The sequence below is a fragment of the Candoia aspera genome, chromosome 9 (genome assembly GCF_035149785.1).
Source record: "Candoia aspera isolate rCanAsp1 chromosome 9, rCanAsp1.hap2, whole genome shotgun sequence".
Classification (NCBI taxonomy): Eukaryota; Metazoa; Chordata; class Lepidosauria; order Squamata; family Boidae; genus Candoia; species Candoia aspera.
The window spans coordinates 18304589-18328066 of record NC_086161.1 but is presented as its reverse complement, the minus strand read 5'-3'; the positions used below and the strand labels follow the sequence as shown (position 1 = coordinate 18328066).

The window sequence follows — 23478 nt, the reverse complement described above, 5'->3', positions numbered from 1 at the left end:
TAAAAATGATAGGTGTCTAATCTTTGGCAAAGTGCCTTTTTTTGAGGAAGACCTGAAAGGGAGGACCTAGTTGTCAGAAAAGTTCAAAATTTAGCTCTGAAGAATGTTGGCTCAGCTCTCAGGCCAGCAAAAACGATTTGTTTCTTCACTTAGATTGGAAGGGGTGGGACAATATTCTAAGCTATCCAGGATGAACTACACTGTTGCTGTAGGACCCTCTTTTACTGTCAGACTTTGAAGAGGTCAATGTTGATTAAAAATAGTCATTTAAGGAACTCTCAGACTTGAGAAAATTAAATGTTGCAGCACTGAGTTTCAGAGACTAGATAGGACATTGATATTTGCCTATGACCATTCATATCAATGTTCCAATGACACCTACAGAATGCCCAACAGATGCATCTTCCTTTTTTAGACTCCCTGTTCTTGTCGTCCCACTTAGGATAAGCAGTATTATATCTACACTATCTGACTGTCAAGTCACTTAAGCTACAGTACAGGAAGAGTTTGGTGTTTGCTGAAGTGCTATTAAGATCACTTTCAAGAAAAGCTTATATTCATTTGATCTCTTGGGGCAGATCAGGGGAAAAGTAGAAGAACCACCATTGCAAGAAGAAATGGAGCTTATACAGTCCTAACCAGAAATCTAATTTCATACAGCTTGTCTGAAGGGTGGGGTGGAAGAGGGGGTGAGAAATAAAAAACTCTATAGCTGATGTCCAGGGACCAATCTATACTTTCATAGAAAACACAGGGAACCAATTATTTGTGATTGTACCACTTCAGAATATATACGATTAGTGGCAGAGGAGGAGCAGACTTCAAATATTCTTTCCCAACTAAAGGAGGTTCTCATGAAATATTCTCAGATGTTTTAGACTGTTGAAAAAAATATTTAAGTGTGTGAATACATTTGTATTAAGCTTTAAATAGGCTATTTCCCCCCACCTTTATCTTTAAGTGGTACAGTCTCAAGAAAACTACGCCATGTACTTTCGGGTTTCTTTCTTTTTTGAATGTATAGATTGGCTCAATGTCCTTAGGAGTCAGTTACAGTACATTTCTGGTGTATTGTGAATGCTAAAGGAAAAAAAAAAGAGCAATTTCTTAGTTTGGTACAACTGGGATTCTCTACTCATTCAGCGGCACATTACACACTTTCGGAAGAATCACGCTTCATATGGGCCGGTGCAGGTCCCTCCCCCCGGAGATTCCTAAAATAGATTTTTAACTTCTGAGGTTCGGTGATGCGTCTCCGGTTGAAGTCTGCTCTCGGATGAATCTGGGTGCAGCGATCTGTCTGCAGGAGGTGGAACAGGCTGGCCATGTTTGGTCCAATTTTGGCCATCAAACTGTCTTTAATGGTCCCGACTGTTTCTTCCCCACACTCCAATAAGCTTCTCACGAGCTTGTTGTAATACCTGAATGAAGATGATAGTAGTTAGTGCTCCATATGATTTCCCCAGGCTCAAAAGAGTTTATATATATGAAGCCAGCATTCAGGACCAGCACTCCTTAAGAGGTCAGTAGCATTATGCTGATATTTAGAGATGGAGATGAAGGTGGTTTCCTCTCTAAGAACCCTCAACCTACTCTGCACTGCCAAAATGCAATCTGCAGTGGCAATATACCCAATCCGTGGCTCATAGTAGGGTCAGCAATGTCAATAGGTAGCAGAAGTAAACAGAGGAAGCTTCCACCAGGCTCTCTAAAAACCATCAGTTTGGTAGCACCTCTTATTAAAAGGCAAAAGCTTTCATGAACATCTTCTAATTTTTGGCTACCATAGACTGACACAGCTCTCCTGAACCCCATGGCCTACTGTTCATGAGCACCTGCCATCAAAGACTGTTGCCACACCCCATCTAATGGCAAGGCCAGCTCCCTCAGGGAATAGATGATGGAGGAAAGGTGGCCCTGCTAGAATGTGGAGGACAGGGCAGTGTTTGCTGTCTAGGCTGCCCTGTATGGTTTAGGCTAGTTTGCTGGTGGCAGGTCTGGTGGGGACAACCCATCTGGAAATAAGATTCATCTGCCAGCCAAGCCAGCTTCTGAACATCACCTTATCTTTTGCCTTTGGCAGTTCAACATCCTGGTGCTATGCTGTGCTAACTTCTCAATCTAAGAAGTTTCCTGCTCACTCAAGAGTCTTTTCTTCCACCTACCCATTGCTCAGAATTGCTTCATAAAAGTGCAGCATGAAACTCTTTTCTCATTGAAATCTTTACACAAAGCCTGCCTTTTCTGCATCGCCTTTCAAAATAACCCCCCTAGTTCCCAACTCAAGAGCCTAAGCATATGTATCTAAAATAATCCCGTATTCTGCTTTCCTGGGATGATCACTGCTTCCACTTCTCTTCCTTTGTTTCATTTGTCCTTTGTCAGCTTATGAAGGTGTGAAGTTTTGGAGCAGAACTTCTTCTACCACTACCCTGGTAGTGCTTTGCTGTGAATACTCTCAACAATCAGCCATCATCAGTCGTTTGAGACCAGAGTACCAGCAAAAGCCAAAGCATGCCCATTTGTTTTATTCTAGACCTGTGTATACTGTACTTCAAATCAACATTTGCAAATCAAGTCAATATTTGGGGCTTGCAGAACAGTGATATTACCATTTCAACTGATTTAATTCAATTCTCTTTGGGGTGGGGTCAAATTACAAGGAAGTAGATTTCTGTTTGACATCAGAAAAGATTTCCTAATGATAAGAACTGTTCAACAATGGAACAGACTGCTTCAAGGAGGTGATGGATCTTTCTCCCTGGAGGTGTTTCAACAGGGACTGCATGGCCATCTTTTGGAGATGCTATAATAGCAGATATGTGTCCTGGGCAGGAAGTTGAACTAGATGGTATCTTCCAACCTTTCCATACTGTGATCCTAAAACCGCAACTGAAATACAAGCTACTACAATAAAAGCTGAAGTAGACATCAGAGAGAAAATGTCTGAAATGAAAATGCATTGTTGTAACTGTAGATGTGGCACCTTCACTTCTGTCCATTAAAAGCACAAATAAATCACATCAAATTCCCTCTCTCCCTTGACAACTTATCAGGGTCAAACCCATCTGCCAGATCTCAGACCAAAACACAGCAAGGGTTTCTCCCGAACTGACCAATGGCATCACTCTTTCAGCCGCCTCAACTTGAAAGCAGCTGCATAGAATCCTCTATGACAAAGAAAGAGCTTTAATCAAGTGGGGGCCCTTTTTCCACCCAGCAACTGCCTGAAGTCACATCAGAATGACATAGCAACATGCGGGAGACTAATCTTGTGCATTGTTCCCATAGGTTTGCCACAGAGGCCTCGGGAAGTCAGGCTCCTCCAACGATCCAGACGCTGGCGTCTTAAAAATCTGAAATATTTTTTCCAGCCCCATAATAACCGCTCCAGACATGCAAGTCATATTTTCATTTACAGAAAGGAAATTTGCGCAAGCATAGCTAAGAACCTGTTTTAGTGCCGCACATGTCAATTTTTGAAGGCGGATGAGAAAAAGGGAAGGGAGGCCGTTTTAAATCCAATTAGATTCTCATCCACATTGCTGTTTCATTTGAGGACTAGCAAAGGAAGCACCAGAGGCCACCAACCTTTATTAAGCTGGTTAAGTCAAGAATGCTGTCTCCGTCATTTTAACCTAAGGGCTGGCTGCTGGAGGTGAAGCCAACAAAAGACTTCCAGATTTTACTCATCCGGAGTCAATTAACTTGAAATGGCATAGCTGTTTAAGAGATGGAGCTACAGTTTAGGAAATTGCTTGGCCTCAGCTATAAACTCTTCCTCTCTAAGTCCCTCTGAAGCATGGGGAAGATGCAGGAGATCCAGTGTGGTGTAACTGTTACGGTGGACTTGGGCCTAGGAGACCCAGCTTCAAAACCGTTCTTGGCTAGGAAAGCTCACCAAGTATCACAGGGATAAAATGGAATTGAAATCCTGGAGAAAAGCAGACCTAGATCTAAATCACAACCATGCACAAGTTTTCTGAGCGCTCAAGAGGGCTAAACAAAAATGAAAGATACAAAGGGCTGATAATAACAATCTTTTTATTCTTCCCTCTCTCTCTTTCTCTCATCCTGAAAAAGGTGGAAGAAAAGAGAAGAAGGGGGCAAGCAGCAGCAAAGTGGATGGACTCAGTTGCAGTGAGGATGGAGGCACTGCTGGAAGACCTGAAAGACCAGGTTTGGGCAGATGATTACGGGGAAAATCTATCTATGTGCTGTGAAGAGTCAGGACTGACTTGATGGCACATAATCAATATGTACACACACACACACACATACATCATACACATGATGTAACTTTCTGGATATTTTGGATGGGCAACGTGAAACCCAAGGGCTAGGTGAAATCTCTGAGGCCCTTTCTGCAGCCCCCTATGACCCCAACTTCTAGTCTGGCGTAGAATCCTAGAATGTGAGGGTCAGAGGGACTTTGGAGAACATTCGGTCCAACCCCCTCCCCTGTGGTGAAAGTGTGGGACTGGGCCTGAAGGAATAGCCATGACTGTTGGTGCAATATACAGCTTTACAATGAGAATTATAGACCCCCAATTTAAAAAAAAAATACAGGTAGAGTTTCTATAAAATAACAGTAAATAAGGTATGTGGTAATAATGGGGCAATAAGAAAACACAGAAATACATACAGAAATAAAACACTTATGTGATGCTAAAATCCCCTAAGTTCTAGTTTAATTTGATAAAGTATTTTACCTATAATTAACAGAATACTTAAGCACTAAAATACTATTTTAACATACTACTATTTTAATATACTAACATTTTAAAAGTTGAAACCCAAATATTTAAGGTTAAAATTTACTGATTGATAAGATACTACCAATTTTTTTTTAAGATTACAAGTCAGTGCCACTGATTGGCTTCCATGAGTCCAGTAAAATAATATAGTAAAAACCCTAAAGTATTGGTCTAACTAAATTCAGTGCTCCTTAAGGGATCTCTGTATTTGGTGGCATCTGCAGAAGATTTGGGATACCCTTTGTGGATGCTGCTGAGCAGGAAGACTATGACTGTGTGAAATTAACTGAAGTTATTATTCGTCATGATTTTTCAAAATTATGCTCAGTGACTTGTGGCATTTAATGCTACTTCTTTTGGACAAGGACCTGAAAATATCCTCCCAGGTTGCCCAGTTCTGTGCTACCATCTGCACAATAAGCTGCACCATTACTTAGATTTAGAATCTCTTAACATAATATTTTATTTCAATTTACTTTAGTAGTTCATTCTTAATTAATTTTAGAACATATTATACTAATTGTAAGTATGTGTGTGTGTGTGTATATTATATATATATATATATATATATATATATATATATATATATATATATATATATATATATGATTGTTGCTATTATATAATTTTATTGTATCTGGCCTTAGGGCTGTAATAAACATGTTTTTTTGTGTGTGTGTTTGTGTGTGTGCTTTTTAAAAAATTTATAATGTGCCATGGATGTTTTAGACATTTTCTGTAACCTGTGAACTGCTGAAAGCTATGTATGGATTATGGTGGGATATAAATGGAAATAATACATGAATGAATGAACAAATAAGTCCATCCTTTGCCATGGAAAATGACTGAATGCTTTGGGCCGTTCACTCTCTCTCGGCTCAATTTACCTCACCGGGTTGCTGTTTTGGGGTAAAATGAAAGGAAGTTCCCATATGGAGCCTTGACCTCTTGGAGGAAAGGCAGAATATTCTTTTAAACAAACTAATAAATAAATAGCAAATATTGTTGCCATTTTGAAAATGGTAGTACACCCTAAAATAGGCTTAATGTGCTTTTAAAAATAGGAAAAATCCCCTTATCAAAATTTAAGGAGAGAACAATAAGGCTGAAAATCCTTGCTCATAAGTGGAACATTATTCTACCCCATCTATATTTCTGAATCATTCACTGCTGCTTTCACCCTCCGCAAATGCTGTCAGCTCCCATAATCTTCCTAACTGAGAGGTGAAAGGACATGGAGAATCCATCATCTGATTCTTTTTTCCCTCAGGAATGAGTGGAAAATCCATTTGCTTCAATGTGAATTTACCCAATTCAAATTTCCTGGATAGTCTGATCTCATACAGAAGACCATTTCCTATATCTAGTGTGTATTTCTGGATCATTATGGGAACCTCTCCTTGGCTGTAGGATTAAAATTCAGAAAAGCCATTGTCCAGAATCAAGTGTGAAGATTACCTTTTGTTTTGTTTTTAAACTGGCTTGAGAATGACAGCATTTCAGGGTGAATTTCAATATACAAAGTGTAAATCTTGCCTCCTGGATCACAAATGTCTATTCAAGCTAAACCACAGGAAGATGTGCTGACTTTTTAATGACTTCCTGCTTGACTCTATCACCATCTCAGCCATTCTTAGTTTCTTTGGAGAGTTGAGGGGAAGTGTCAACTTACTAACTGGGAAATCCTGTTTGGTTTATTTCTAGCTGCAGTATTAGCTTTTTATTTCAGTCACTCAGAGAACCACACATTCTTTCAATAACATTTTCAGGAAAGATGGAGCAAGTCTAACATCCAGAAGGTTGTTTTTTTTTACCAAAGCGCTATAATATTTTAATAGGAAGCCACAGGCCATCCACCGGGGGGTCATAAAAGTCAAAATGATGCTTGTGACCATGTGGCTGAAGCCCTGCTTCTTTTTCATATGTGGTATACATAAAAAGGTCCGCATAGTTAAGACAATGGTGTTCCCCGTAGTAACATATGGCTGCGAGAGCTGGACCATAAGGAAGGCTGAGAGAAGGAAGATAGATGCTTTGGAACTGTGGTGTTGGAGGAAAATTCTGAGAGTGCCTTGGACTGCAAGAAGATCAAACCAGTCCATACTCCAGGAAATAAAGCCAGACTGCTCACTTGAGGGAATGATATTAAAGGCAAAACTGAAATACTTTGGCCACATAATGAGAAGACAGGACACCCTGGAGAAGATGCTGATACTAAGGAGAGTGGAAGGCAAAAGGAAGAGGGGCCGACCAAGGGCAAGATGGATGGATGATATCCTAGAGGTGATGGACTCGACCTTGGGGGAGCTGGGGGTGTTGACGACCGACAGGAAGCTCTGGCATGGGCTGGCCCATGAAGTCACGAAGAGTCGGAAGCAACTGAACGAATAAACAACATGCATAAAAAAGGGCAAAGCTTTGATGGTACAGTTGCTGCCACCCTCTTAACTTTTTGATCCCCCAAGGACACTTCTAACCCTATTCTAAGGCAAAGAAGATGCTGATGCTAGGGAGAGTGGAAGGCAAAAGGAAGAGCGGCCGACCAAGGGCAAGATGGATGGATGATATCCTAGAGGTGACGGACTCGATGAACTTCCAGAATTCCTCCAGCCAGCATGTTGGCAGGGGGAGTTCTGGGAGCTGAAGTCCACACATCTTAAAGTTGCCAAGGTTGAGAAACATTGCTCACAGCTCTCCATGGATGATTCCTTTGGCTGCAAGAGGAAGAGCATTTGGCAAATATATAGAGTTGCTTTATTTTTGGCCACCAAGGGTCAAGAGAAGCCAATCAGGAAAAGCAGGGTGTACATTTAAATAAACTAAAATAAGCAAACACAGGATGTATTAACTTGAGAGATGATCGGTTCCCTGTGCGAGCAACCCTATTGGCCAGGCATTTGAACACCCTTCTGTCAAAGCCCAACCTGTGCCATTTAAAGGTGCAGCAGACCTACCTGTTTGAGAAGTGGTTTGGGAGTTGGACCACTTCCGTGATGGCTTCTGGGTTCCTTTTTGCAATGCCACAGATGTCCAGCTTGCTATAACATTCTTCCTGCACTTCAGAAATCATACGCTGGAACGTGGAGCACCGGCGAATGGCCAGGAACACCTTGGATGTGATGCCGTTGGCAATGCATTTCAGACTCTCCTTTACAAAGGCTTTCCCCTGCCAGGAGGAGGACAGGAGCATGTAAGTAACTAGGTTAAAACCCATGGAACATGAACTTTTTGTCCTGAGTTTCAAACTCAAACTATTATTGCTCAGAGTTGTTCCTGAATTGTTCAGTGTTGTTCCAGAAGACAAGCAAAAAGCAGATTCTGGTTGGACATCAGGAAAATTTACTGCCTCTAAGAGCCGTTCAACAATGGAACTGTCATGAGTAAGGATGGCGAGCAGGGGGCTCCCTTCCAGACTGTTAAGCGCATGCGTAGCACTGAGGAATTGGTGAGCCATTCCAAGAGGCACAGATTGGGACCGCCTTAACCTGCGGGGTTTATATGGCTGGGTTTTTCCCACGCTTGTTCAGTTTGTTAGGATTACTGTTATGTATTAGCAAATAAACATTAGAGAACAGTTCCCTGTCTCAGAGTGTTTCCTGGGAGTCAGGACAGGAACAGATGGAATTGGGAGGTTCTCCTTTGCTGAAAGATGACCTTCTTCCCACCTTAGGCATGAAAGCCAGCTGGGTGACATTGGGCCAGTCACTCTCTCTCAGCCCAACTCACCTCACAGGGTTGCTGTTGTGGGGAAAATAGGAGGAGGAAGGAGTACTAGGTATGTTCGCTGCCTTGAGTTATTTATAAAAATAATAAAGGCAGAATAAAAATAAAATTAAAAAATAAATTAAAAAATTTCTTGGGGATGTTACAGTAGTGGATGCCTGCAGGTACAGATCTTAATGATGATCTTCAAAGACCCTTTCAATGCTTATATTCTATAACTCTATTTACAGTAACAGTGCATAAAACTGATTAAATAATAAATGCACTCAAGGCTTACTTGACCATACTAAGCCATGTTCACATGTTATTTATAAAATATATTATCCTTATTGTTGTTGTTATTATTATTATTATTATTCCAAAGTAGAAGCTGGTGATGGATTTCCACAAAGGAAAAGGTTGATTTATACATACTGTGTCACAAGAACCTTTCTGTGCAAGGAGCTTCCTGTGGTAGGAAGCATCAAGCAACAAAATGAACTAATCTAGTCTTCTCTTACAACCCCCTTCCCCAGTCTGATTCTTCCCAGCTGGTTTGGGATTATAACAGCAGACTTCCTAGCCAGCATGACACTGAAATCTAAGAATTCAATGGATCTGGAGGGCATCAGGTTTGGGAAGGCTAGTTCAAGATCTATCAAATGCAAGGGACCAGCCTTGCATTTTCTAGTAGCTTCACAGTTCTCAAGACTAGCCCTCTATGTCAGGGGTAGGCAGACAGGGGGACTTCATCTAGTAGAAGACCTCTAGATTGTTTGCAGAAGATTTGCAAGACCTGACAATAATTTCACAACAGTAAATAGCAGCTCACTCTAAATGTTTTATGTAAGGCCAACTATTATTTCATTTTCTTGCCTCAGTGTTCCTCATCTCCAAAACAGGTATATTTGGATAGGCTGGATTCATTTCAGCCAGAAGCCAGAGTTTATAAATCATAATGGTTAACCAAAATCAAATAAGCTCTATTATAGCTTACCAAAATACATGAAGCTGAGCTCTTCCAGTAACAGTAGCAAATAAATCTGCCACAGTTATTAGTCAAACAAGGAATGGAGAAATTTGGCACTACCCACAACACAGGAATGGTTGGAGAAGATGATGTAACTTGCTGAGATGGCTAAATTGACTTCTTTGGTCAGAGATAAGGCAATATCTAAATTTACTGCTGACTGGAAACCAGTTATAGACTTTTTGTGTGAAACAGAAAAAAATGAACTTATCATTTATGGTTTTGATGATTAGACTGGACAGATTATACAAAGAAGAGAGTTATGTTGTGACCATAGAGTAAGAGGTAAATTTATTATTGTACTTATAACTGCTGTAAAGAAGATTGGAAGCTGCTTTTTTATATCTCTTTTTCCTTTGCTATTTTCTTTTTACTTTCCCCCCGTTCTTGCGCTTTTAGCTTTCTCTTTGATTTCTTTCTTTCTCTTTCTTTATATTAATTTGTATGAGTTTTTATCTTCTTTTAAAAAAATCTTTAATAAAAAAATTATATAAAACAAGGAATGGAGAAACAGTAATGTCATGCTGATTAATTGTTATACCAAGTATCCCATGTCTATTTTAGTATCAGAAAGTCCTATGTTGAAGAGGAACAGCTATTTTAAAGGCTCGTGGGTCAATGTTCTACTTTTCATTATCATCAATTGTCTGCAGCCTCCCACACCTCAAGTCACAAGGGAAGGACCCTCAGACTGGTTGCAGGATCAGGAGCAGTCAGGGAGGCTGCAGAGGGGGTGAGAGGAGGGGCGTGCACCAGAAACACCCCTTTCTTGCCAACTCACAGCCCTAAAGCAAGCTGAAAACAATCCCCCCGCCCCAACAAATTCTGAAGCACTCTGAGGATGAAGTAGAAAAATTAAAATCCCCTTTTGAGATGTTTCAGCAGGATTGAATGGACATTGCTGAACTTTTAAATGAAGCGCAATGCTTCGCAGTGGCATTCAGGAGCTCCTTCCAAGCCTGAGTTGCAGGAATAACCTCAGGAGTGTTTAGGTTAGTCAAAAGAAATGCAATAAAATGTGATAGTTTGGAAGTCTTTCTCCATAGTGATGTCAAGCCTGCTTCTCGACGAGAGGCTGTTATTCCCACGCCCAACGATCAGTGGCCTGTGTTGTATCCTGGGGAAGGCAAGGACCAGGTTCCTCTAACTCTTAGTCACCTGCATGAGGGGGAATCATACCAGGCAGAGCTGGGAACACAGCTTTCCAACTTGTGAAAAATCCAGTCCCCTTGCCAACTCCAAGAATGGGAAAAGCACATTTGTTTCCTCTTGAAAAAGAAAACTTCCTTTTCCACCCCACAAGGCGTCTTCTGCCAAGGCTGTATACACAGCTTGTGGGAAAAAGGATGTATTGATAGAGAAACGATCCCTTGTCCTGACCTGCTGTTTGCAGAGCATCATGCTTTGAACTGAAGGCCCCTGTGGGCCTTCCCAGGTGACAGTAGTACAAACTTTCAGCTGGGCTATTTGCAGCTGCTTAGATTTGCACACAGAACCCTTGACAGCATAGAATTGTAGAACTGGAAAGAACCCAAAAGATAATCTAGTCTAACCTTCTGAAGTAGTTAGGAAAGGAATTTAAACCATCTATGAGAAGTCCAGCCTCTTAAAAATCTCTGGAGATGGAGAACCCACAATCTCCATAGGTAGACTGTTTCATCATTGTACAGCTCTGTCAGGAAGTTTTTCCTTCTATTTAACTGTTATATATGTATGTATGTATGTAAAGATTCCCGTTTAGTCGTGTCTAATGACACACTAGGGGGTGGTGCTCATCTCCGTTTCCATGGCCGAAGAGCCAGCATTGTCTAAGGACACTTCCGTGGTCATGCGGCCAGCATGACAGTCACGGAACGCTGTTATCTTCCCACCAAAGTGATACCTATTTATCTACTCGCATTTGCATGCTTTCAAATTGCTAGGTTGGCAAGAGCTGGGGTGAGTGCGGGAGCTCACTCCATCACGTGGCGTTTGGGTCTTGAACCGCCAAATTTGCAACCTTACAGTCGACAAGCCTGGTGTCTTAACCACTGAGCCACCATGCCCCCTACAAACCATGCCCTATTAACTGAAATATTGTTGTTGTTTATTCGTTTAGTTGCTTCCGACTCTTTGTGACTTCATGGACCAGCCCATGCCAGAGCTTCCTGTCGGTCGTCAACACCCCCAGCTCCCCCAGGGATGAGTCCGTCACCTCTAGAATATCATCCATCCACCTTGCCCTTGGTTGGCCCCTCTTCCTTTTGCCCTCCACTCTCCCTAGCATCAGCATCTTCTCCAGGGTGTCCTGTCTTCTCATTATGTGGCCAAAGTATTTCAGTTTGGCCTTTAATATCATTCCCTCAAGTGAGCAGTCTGGCTTAATTTCCTGGAGGATGGACTGGTTTGATCTTCTTGCAGTCCAAGGCACTCTCAGAATTCTCCTCCAACACCACAGTTCAAAGGCATCTATCTTCCTTCTCTCAGCCTTCCTTATGGTCCAGCTCTCGCAGCGTATGGTACTATGGGGAACACCGTTGCTTTAACTATGCGGACCTTTGTTGTCAGTGTGATGTCTCTGCTCTTAACTATTTTATCGAGATTGGTCATTGCTCTTCTCCCAAGGATTAAGCATCTTCTGATTTCCTGACTGCAGTCAGCATCTGCAGTAATCTTCGCACCTAGAAATACAAAGTCTTTCACTGCTTCTACATTTTCTCCCTCTATTTGCCAGTTATCAATCAAGCTGGTTGCCATAATCTTGGTTTTTTTCAGGTTTAGCTGCAAGCCAGCTTTTGCACTTTCTTCTTTCACCTTCATCATAAGGCTCCTCAGTTCCTCTTCACTTTCAGCCATCAAAGTGGTATCATCTGCATATCTGAGATTGTTAATGTTTCTTCCAGAGATTTTAACTCCAGCCTTGGATTCCTCAAGCCCAGCATGTCGCATGATATGTTCTGTGTACAAGTTGAATAGGTAGGGTGAGAGTATACAGCCCTGCCATACTCCTTTCCCAATCTTAAACCAGTCCTTTGTTCCGTGGTCTGTTCTTACTGTTGCTACTTGGTTGTTATACAGATTCTTCAGGAGACGTACAAGATGACTTGGTATCCCCATACCACTAAGAACTTGCCACAATTTGTTATGGTCCACACAGTCAAAGGCTTTAGAATAGTCAATAAAACAGAAATAGATGTTTTTCTGAAACTCCCTGGCCTTTTCCATTATCCATCAGATATTGGCCATTTGGTCCCTAGTTCCTCTGCCTTTTCTAATCCCAGCTTGTACATCTGGCAATTCTCGCTCCATGAATTGCTGAAGTCTACCTTGCAGGATCTTGAGCATTACCCTACTGGCATGTGAAATGAGTGCCACTGTTCGATAGTTTGAACATTCTTTAGTGTTTCCCTTTTTTGGTATGGGGATATAAGTTGATTTTTTCCAATCTGATGGCCATTCGTGTGTTTTCCAAATTTGCTGGCATATAGCATGCATTACCTTGACTGCATCATCTTGCAAGATTTTGAACAGTTCAGCTGGGATGCCATCGTCTCCTGCTGCCTTGTTATTAGCAATGCTTCTTAAGGCCCATTCAACCTCACTCTGGCTCTAGCTCACTGACCACACCGTCAAAGCTATCCCTGATATTGTTATCCTTCCTATACAGATCTTCTGTATATTTTTGCCACCTTTTCTTGATCTCTTCTTCTTCTGTTAGGTCCTTGCCATCTTTGTTTTTGATCATACCCATTTTGGCCTGGAATTTACCTCCAATGTTTCTAATTTTCTGGAAGAGGTCTCTTGTCCTTCCTATTCTATTGTCTTCTTCCACTTCCACGCATGGCTTGTTTAAAAATAATTCCTTGTCTCTTCAGCTGGAATTTTGCATTTAATTGGGCATATCTCCCCCTATCACTGTTGCCTTTTGCTTTCCTCCTACTTCTAGTGTCTCAGCAGACAGTCATTTTGCCTTCTTGGTTTTCTCTTTCTTTGGGATGTATTTTGTTGCTGCCTCCTGAACAATGTTGCGAACTTCTGTCCAGAGTTCTTCCGGGACCCTATCTACTAAGTCCAGTCCCTTAAATCTATTCTTCACCTCCACTGCATATTCCTTAGGAATATTAGTGAGCTCATATCTAGCTGATCTGTGGGTCTTCCCTAATCTCTTGAGTCTGATCCTAAATTGTGCAAGAAGAAGTTTGTGATCTGAACTACAGTCAGCTCCAGGTCTTGTTTTTACCGACTGTATAGATGTCCACCACCTTTGGCTGCAAAGGATGTAGTCAATCTGATTTCGGTGTTGTCCATCTGGTGAAGTCCATGTATAAAGCCGTCTCTTAGGTTGTTGGAAGAGAGTGTTTGTTATGCAGAGTGAGTTGTCTTGGCAAAATTCTATCAGCCTATGTCGTGCTTTGTTTTGTTCTCCCAGGCCATGCTTACCTGTAATTCCAGGTATCATCTGACTGCCCACCTTAGCATTCCAGTCTCCTGTGATGAAAATAACATCACTTTTAGGCATGTTGTCCAGTAGGTGCTGCAGATCCTCATAGAACTGCTCTACTTCAGCTTCTTCAGCATCTGTGGTTGGGGCATATATTTGGATCACTGTGATGTTAGATGGCTTGCCCTGAATTCAAATTGAGATTATTCTATCGTTTTTTGGATTGTATCCAAGCACTGCTTTAGCCACTTGACTATTAATTATGAAGGCTACTCCATTTCTTCTGTGGTCCTCTTGTCCACAGTAGTAGATCTGGTGGTCATTTGATGTGAAGTGGCCCATTCCAGTCCATTTCAGTTCACTGACACCCAAAATGTCTATCTTTAATCTTGACATCTCACCAATAACCACATCCAATTTGCCCTGGCTCATAGATCTTACATTCCAGGTTCCAATGGTGTGTTGATCCTTAGAACATCGGATGCGCCGTTCACCACCAGCACCGTTGGCCGCTAGCCGTCCTTTCGGCTTTGAGCTAGCTGCGTCATCACGTCTGGGGCTAGTTGAGCTCATCCTCTGTTCCTCCCCAGTAGCATTTTGACCATCTTCCGACCTGGGGGTCTCATCTTCCGATGGTATACCGACATATCTCTGGTTGTACTGATCCATTTAGTTTTCACGGCAAGAATACTGGGGTGGGTTGCCATTACCTTTCCCAGGGATCGCATTTAGTCTGACCTCTCTGTCATGACCCTCCCGTCTTGGGTGGCCCTTCACGGTTTAGCTCATGGTATCACTGAGGTGCTCAAGCTCCAGCACCAAGACAAGGTAACGATCCTTTGCTGAAGAACTGAAATATAGGTAGCTGCAATTTATGCCCTGTATTTCTGGTCCTAGTTTCTTTATCCACAGAAAATCATGTAGGAGCATGTTCTCTGTAGCTTCCTTCCATGGATGAGGGATAATTCAGAGTCATTCTGAATACAACTAACCCAGTAGTCTTGCTTGGAGAATGGTGGTTGCCTGAGCTATAACAAAGAGGTCTTCCCATCTGGCCATGCCAAGCAAGGAGACATGATCTGGCTCACCCCACATCACAGTTGCTTGCGTTCACAAACCCTTTGGTCATCCCATTTGCTGGAACCATCAAAACCAACTAATTGGGAAAAAAACTGATTATTCTTGGGTGTGAGAATGGCCCCACATTATTAATTCTGCCTCACTTTTTTTTAACATAGTCTCACTGTGGAAAGAGAAATATTGTCAGGCAACTTAATATGGGCCTTAAAACAGCATATCTCTGCCTTCCCCTCCAAATTTTATGATCACACAGCCATCATATTAACTAGAGGTGTGCAAAAACATCCTGGGCTATTTCAACACAAGAATGGGATGTTCTAACCATGGAAGGGTCTGTTTTGAATGGTTCAGAAATGGTTCAGCAAAACTCTTCAGAGTGCTTTATCACCTTCATAATTTTGAGGGTGGACATGCTAGAACCTTTTTATCCATTTTGCTGTTGAGCCCATCTTGACTCCTGACAACTGCCAGCAAAAGTCCATGGAGTTTTCTTGGCAGAATTTTTTAGAAGTTCCTTCTTGCTAGGGCTGAGACAAAATGAGTTACTTAGCTGGCTTTGTGCCTAAGGCAGGACTAGAACTCAGTCACTTGGCTTCTAGTTTAGTGCCTTTAAACACTATACCAAATTGGCTCTCATTGCCTCCGAGTCCCTCTTGATCCCTGGAGACTGCCTGGACAAGTCTATGAAGGTTCAACATTCTCAGAAGTAGTTTGCCATTGCCTTCTTCCTAAGGCGGAGAAAGAGCAACTGGCCCCAAATTGCCCAGTGGACTTCATGCCCAACATTGAGCTAGAACTCATGCTCTTCTGCTTTCTAGTCTGATGCCTTTAACCACTACACTAACTTGGCTCTCTCTAGAACCATAGGAACTGGACTCCGAGGTTGGAATGTCTATGACAAAGCATTCATATTCTAAGTCACTTTGAGATTTTTCAACGGAACAACCCATACACAAAACAAACAAACAAACATCTTCTTTTGCACCTTCCTGGTATTAATTGTATTTGAGCAAGTAAGTAAATTCAAAACTGAATCAAATTTAGAGTTTAGCTTTTTTTAATTTTAAGCATATAACTGAAAACTGCTGTGGGGTGGGGGAGCGTTGAAGCATGCCAAAGTTAGTGCTCTGGAAACAGTTATGGGTAGGCTGACCGTATTTCCTTGAGACAAAAACGGGACATTGGGATGGCGAAACAGGACGGGGTTAAAAATGGGACATTGGGGTGGCAAAACGGGGCAGGGCTGGGCAACGGGCTGGATCAGCAGGCAGGAACTTCTTTGGTTTTCTCGGGCTGGGAATCTTCGGATTCCTTTGTTTGAGAGAGGTAAGGCTGGGCTGGAGAGTCTAGTGAACAGTTGTCCCCGACAAGCCATTCCTCCTCTGGCTGTGCTTTTACATTCTTTTCTTTATGCCATTTCAAGGCAGGAGCCAATTGGCTCACCCTTTGATCACTGCCTATCAGCTGATCCCGTTTTTTTCTTTTTAGGTTTCCCACCGGGTTGAGCTCAGCAGCTTTTTTCCTGCCGTTTCTGCCGAGCTCCCCCTCCTTCCACTGAAAGTCAGACTGCCTTCTGACAGGTTTGTGGGAACTTTCAAATGTTTAAGTAAGGTTTTTAAGCAAACAGGACAAAATGGACATTTATATTAAAGCGATGGGACAGTCTGGAAATGTTAAAAAAAATGGGACTGTCCTGTTCAAAACGGGATGTATGGTCAGCCTAGTTATGGGGTGTAAGTATCCCACTGGTTTGTAAAAAGGGGCTTGACTGCTCAGAAAAACATACTTAGGTAGAGCAGACTGGTCCTGTTGGGCTTCCAGGCCCTTGATACACTGTTTAAATGCACTGAGTGCACACTCATAACCTATTTCATATATTGCTTTCAACCTATTCCTTTTGTGTTCTCTAACAGAACGTTGCAAATTTTTGAATTTCTCCATTTATCCCTTTTAGATTATGAATTTTGTCTAATTTCAAAATTAGGCATGGTTCTAGTTGCTTCTGTTCTAATGGCTGGAACTGTAGTAAAAAACAGAAACTGATGCATTTGAAACCATGAATGACCCACATCTCCTAAAATTATTTGTAATTGTTTTTCCAATTTTGAAGTCTCCCTAACACATAACTCTTTTAAAAATGAAAGTCCTTTCATTTTCCAAACCTCCTACTGTTTAATTCCATTTTCAGAATAAAAGACAAGATGAGAAATAAAGAGTTGAAGAGTTGATGGGTGTGAAGTTAATTTAAGGGCTCATCCTTTTCAAACTTTGAGGTTTAGGAGAAATGGATTCTGATTAACTTCCAGTTCTTGATGAAGAAAGTGCCCTAATTTTCACTAATAGTATATTTATGCACTCCATCTTTAGTCAAAGTGTTAATTCTACTGGCCTTCTGGAAAGGGGTAAAGACCTGGCTTTGCCATCTTGCTGGGGGCGGGAGGAGGGGAAATCAGTCCTGGGGGTAGTTAGCGCCCTAAAGAGGCCCCTGTGAATTCATGAATTTAACTTAAGAACTTTTAATATCTCCACCTTGGATTTTATATTTGACATTTCCATTTTTATTTAAGAAGTACTGTTTTATTGTATTTTAATCTGTATCTATTTTTAGTTTTATTCTGAACTGCCCAGAGTCGCTCTTTGAGTGAGACGAGCCGTGATGAAATCCGAAATATAAATAAATAAATCCTCCAACCTTGTCAAAGATGTTACTAATGCGATTATCATCATAAGATTTGATATTTAGAATTCTGAGGCCTCCTTCACTGGTATTTTTGAAAAGAATCTTTGGATGCGTTCTTGCTTTTTTGCTCGTATGTATAAATTTTGCCTAAATCCAACTACTTTGTGGAGTAGGATCCCTGTGATGTCACTCAAAAGGACGTGTCCTTTGGACTGGAAAAGGTCACATCTTCCTGCAATACTGCTATTGCTCCCATACCAAAGTTCAGCCGTGCTTGCCAAGGACACTTTGGACACTTTTCTTATCTCAGTGGCAAGACCATGATATGGATCGAAAACAGCTGTTAACACTTAGATCTTTGTGATTCTGGCCAAATTCACTCAGCTCTCAGACATTTTAGGCTTTTTTTAAAAAAAAGATGTTTATAGGTGAAAGTTGAAGCGATAAGTGCATGGATGATGCTGTGCAAAATCTTGGAAGATCATGCATGCTTCTGCCATTTAATATCACTTCTAGCAAGCATGAAAAGATGAAGTGGGAGAAAGCTATTTCATAAATAGCAAAAGAACAGGTAAAACAGCAGTTCCCACTCATAATTTTCATCAGTCACATGTATTTTGCCTAATTAAGTTTGCATTGGAGGAAAAAGTACTTTCTGATACGACAGAATACAAGTTTGTTTTTCCAATGTTATTGATGTGTCACAGCAGAAAGGGAAAAGGCTTTGCTTTCTGATCTGCTGTGGGTTTCAGCAGATGTTGTATAATTTTATTACAACCACTTTGACCTTTTTTTTAAAGGGGCAGTTAAAGAGGACCACGTAATACCAGCCTTGAAAGCATTACGTTGGCTAGCTGTGACACCCAACTTAAGGAGTTAACACTCATCTGAAAAAAGTACAAGTTGCACCCGTGAGTTTATGAATGCATCTATGTCACTTTCTTGGCAGCCATATGAAAATGGCATTTTCCTGGCACTGTCTTCTTCCAAGATGGTGGGATTTTTTAAAAAAAAAATTAACTTGACTCTATAGCCCTGCTAGTCTTCCATGGAAGTACCAACCAGGTCTGACCCTGCTTAGCTTCACAGACCACACAAGGTTGCCCAGATGTTGCCACCTACTGAGAATAATATCTGTCGATAAAGCTTTACATGTTTTATGATTCAGACCCATTAAATGATCCATCCCAACATCACTGAACTGGTGCAGTAAGGTCCATGGGAGAAGGCACTGCTCACAGCCCAACCAATGTACCTGGCTCAGGATGAGACTGCCTGAATTAGTGCCTTCACAAGAGCAATGCCCCCATTATGGAGCTCTAGTGCAGCTGGTCTCAATAACCAAAGACATGCTTGTTCATACAGACATTGGTAGACAGGTCTACATTCTTCTATAGGCTATTATTTTAAAGTGAATGTTGCAGGATACTTGTTCTCTCATATTATGATCAACAGTTTTATTGTTTATGGTGTTGATTCTTTCCGGCCCCTCACTCTCGCTTCCTTCAGGAGAAAAAGAAAGATAAGGCTACTAACGCTTACTACTATCACTAGCTTATTGCTCAAACAAGTAGTGATCCTACTCTTTTTTTTAATAACAAATGCAACCAGTGAAAGACTGTAGACTTAAATGTAAGAAAGGATTACAAAAATCCAGTTAACTCTATGTAAACCATACCATGTAGACCCCCAACATTTGAAATCTAGATATAGCAATGGCCATAGCAGCTTCTCAGTCACAGATGTGTAGATCTGCAACCAAACTCAACATCTTTACTTTATCTAGGACTTCGCTCATTTGCTGCTGCTGCTGCTTAGACTTTCAGATCTGAATGTTCCCCAGTCCTGAGAGGAGATGCTAGGGATGAAGTTTAAGGTCTTCTGCATACCAAACTGGTGCCCTCTCATGAGCCAATCTCTTTCCCAGCCTGTCGGCAAGCCTGCTGCACATAAAAAAGATGTTCAAATCTGTACCATACCTGAGTGTCAAACTTAGCAGCACTGTAGAGGAAAGATTTGCAGATGTCATACATGCCACCCGTGTCACATGTTGAGTTTTCCAGACAGGCAAAAGCCCCACATCCTACCTGGAGGGCACTATTTAGACATCGAACCACGTCCGCTGCAAAGAAAAGGGTGGGGAAGAAGAAAAGATCTTAGTGCAAGTTCCTATCACATGTTGTGCTCCCATAGCAGCCTTCAGCTGAGCTGGTGGTATCTGCCACAATTGCTGAGTCACGTTTTACTTCCAGACAGAGCTTGTCGACACATCACCCTTAGTAAGTGTTCATTACATTTTTAGCACAATACTCAACTTCCAGGGTCTCAGCAAGTGCAATTGTTGCACTGGAAGATTTTCTTTTAAGCAAAATAGTTTTCTACTACTGCAGAAACAGTAGTAGTTTTGAGGATTGACCATGCTGTAAGATTACAAGGGAGAGGCAGTAGCTTGGCAGTGAGTTTCTAAGGACGCTGCTGCATGGCCATCCATTAACACTGTTCCTCTCCTCCTATTACAATACCAGTTTCTCATATTTCTGCAGCCTGGGTGGGTGGGTGGGTGGGTAGGGGAGCAAATCCATTATTAAGTGTTTGATGAAGAAAATGCCTTCTTCTCTACCCATCAGTGCCCAACTCTTATGCATTGGAAACTAGAGATTTTGGGCAGAAATCAAGCACATGTGAGCATCAGAACTGTTCCTTATTTTCAAAATCAAACAAGATGCCAAAGCTATTTTGGTATCTACCAAACTGGTGCAATTCTATTCTATCAGACCATAACCAACTTGCTGTACAACATCCCAGCACTCCTACCACAGAGGGTTTTTTTAGTTGAGACAATTTTATATTACTTCTCCGAATGAAATAATTCTCTCTCAAGGCTAATTACAAATTCAGTACAAATTGATTCAGTGCAATTAGACAATAACACAACAAAAGTAATCTCAAATGTAATTCAGAACCCCAACAGCTACAAAAGCAGCTTCAGATACATGAAACATTGAAATATCTGCCTAACCCAATTACTTCAAAAGAAGAAAACAGGGCCAGGATGGCTGGAAATTATGGGAATGGTAGTCCAATACATCTGAAGTTCCCAGGCTGTGGATGGCTGAGGCAGCCTGGAAAGATGTTCCTTTAAGGGGTTCCCATAAATGATGGTCACCACCCAAAATGGCTTTCTTATGTATCTTGGCCAACAATAAGATAATAAACATAAGATAATAACCATACCACCTCTTTAATAACGTCAACCAATTTTACAAAGGAGCACTTTTGAAACAGTCTGTATTGGACTGTGAGTATGGGATTCTCATACCACCCCTGCAGGTATGCAAAGATTCTTAGGAATTGAAGCCGCTACCCATATGGGCTGTGGAATCTACGTATTTTATAGTTCTGTTCCAAAGTCCAAGAAGGCACTCTATGAATGCCATCTATGAACAAACACTACTTTATCTCTTGGGCCCAATTAGAGGAAATACATCAGAAAGCCATCATCAAGGATGAGTTTAGGAAGTCTATAAAAGTGGAGCACAAATGTAAGATTCTGTAAGATGCGGTGTTTTGATTAAAGTGTTGGACTAGGCCCACGGAGACCCAGATTTGAATCATTACTCGTCCAGGAAGCTCAGTGAGTGATCTTCAGGCAACCAGGATCTTTCAGTCCAATTTGAAGGGACATTCTAAAAATTAGGAAGGGGTAAAGATCAGGGATATCACCCTGAGCCAGAGCTAGGATATACAGCATCTTTAACAAATCTCAGAAAAAAGCCACATCATCTATCACAAATGAGCACTGAATTAAGTACAGGTATCGGTTGGATTATTTTCTTCCAGCAGGGTGGTAAAATAATATTTCCTTTTAAATTCATATTAATTTTTCCCCTCCAAGTGGAATTTCTACTTAGTTACATACCACCCTGAACCCATATGCCTTATTTTCTACCGGATCACCTGGCAGGCATCAGGAATCAAGTGCACTTGAATTAATTTTTTTAGAAACCGTTTAAGAAGTGACTTTGCAGGAGAACAAGGAATTTTGAAGGACAGTAGCAGTAATTTTTTTTAAATCGCCTCTGCTCCCATGCTAGTACCATATCAGTGGAGACTTTAAAACCCAGGCATCCTCTTCCAAGGCTGTTGGATGTGCCAAGTGGAAGAAAAATTCAAATCAGTAGGTGCCCTGTGCATCTGCCTTCCGTTATGATGTTTCCATGGATTCAACTTAGAACTTTGCAATCTGCAGGTTTAATAAGCGTTAGGGCTTTCATTGTTTTAGACACCCTGGAAGAACTGAGACCCTAGGTTTCTATAGTAACCAAGTACTAATGGAAATTGAGCAAATATTCCAGCATCAATGCTGCAGAGCCCTGCAGATCTGAAATAAAAACCATTCCCCTGGCAAGTGTCAGATTAGGGAGTGTAGTTGCCTCGACTGAAAATTAAGATGCGACTGATATCTTGCCTACTGGAAGCAGAAGAACCTCCCTGCACTTTGGGGCACAGGTCTTTCATTGTAAAGAAAGCTCCTTCGGGGCAGGAGGACTCAAGTATGGAACACTCATTAAGGTCCTGTCTGTCTGTCGGCCACGCAATGCAAACATTGCTGAAATGGCTCCAGAAAGAAGAGCGAAAAGTTGGAAGCCTGCGGGAAGGGGGTTCCTGGCGCATGGATGCCGGTTTGTTCTTCTCTCTCTCTCTTTTAAAGGGCATGGCTTTTCCCACCTGCCGTTTTCTCCCTCTGGAGAAGCCAACTAATAGAAGACTCGGGGATCTGAATTAATTTGCAAATGGGGGGTGGGGGGTAGACGAGACCTGCTTCGGTTAACTTCTGCAAAGGGCCGTGCTTGAGAGGGAAGGGCCCAAGGACAAGGTGCGGCGGACGGTACTAAAAAACCACCCAGGATTTCGATTCGCGCTGTCATTCTCGCGGGTAGCATTATGAGGAGGGTCGGGCGGAAGGGCTCGGCTCTGCCCCTCCGTCGGCGGAGGGACCGCGACGAGAAGGCACCGCTGGCCTGACCCGTCTCGCGCCACGAGCAGAAAAATTCAAGCAAGCCGGCAGAGATCCACTGAATCCCCTGGAAAGTTTTCCTGCGGAAGCTCCTCCTTGCACCCGGCTCCGTGGATTTCCCAGAGAGGGGGCTTGCGCAGGAGAACTTCCCCAAGAGCTGTTGCCGAGAGAGAGAGAGAGAGAAAGAGAGAGAGACGCGTGGCCGCAGCTGCTTGCCCACTCCGGCTCTCTCTGCCCTTCCCCCCACTTCCACCCCCGGGAAGGATCCGGAGAAGTTACCTGAGTTCTGCGCTGGAAGCCTCGTCTTCCTGGGGCTGACGGAGGAGTCATTCTGCTCAAGTTCATAGGATGCCGAAGCAGCGACCGCCAGCAGCAGCAGAAGCGTGGGCTTTTGGCGCATTCTCTAAGTTTCCGCCAAGTTCGCGCGGCGTGCTCGCTCGAGAGTCTCTCTCCCTCTCTGCCCACTTCCTCGGCTCGAGCAAAGACGCGGATCTGGCTGTTGGGGAAAACGAGAGAGGAGGAGGAGGAGGAGGAGAGGAAGACTCGCCGAATCAGCTCAACCAAGAGAGCCCCCTCTCTCTTCTTCGATCCCAGCTCCTACTCGCTGCAGGTGACCAACCTGGAGCTTTTACAGCCTCTCTTATCTCCCCCCACCCCCAAAAGTCCTTCCCCGATCAGGGACCAATCGGGGGACGCGGTGGGCGGCCAATGAGAAGCGATGCTCATTCAAGCACAGGACGCCTGGAACTCCGTAGGAAGAATATTTTCCAACCCATTAAAAGGACCTCTCCA

At 42.4% G+C, this 23478-nt stretch overlaps 1 protein-coding gene across 1 annotated transcript; it reads right to left on the bottom strand.

Annotated features, from left to right (window-relative positions):
• Positions 1-1150: 1150 nt before the first annotated feature.
• STC1 (stanniocalcin 1) lies at positions 1151-23086 on the bottom strand. Its single transcript, XM_063311239.1, has 4 exons — positions 22966-23086; positions 19649-19791; positions 7712-7923; positions 1151-1421 (listed from the first exon to the last, which is right to left on the bottom strand). Exons 1-4 carry the CDS (start codon positions 23084-23086, stop codon positions 1151-1153), a joined length of 747 nt encoding a protein of 248 aa, XP_063167309.1.
• Positions 23087-23478: the final 392 nt, after the last annotated feature.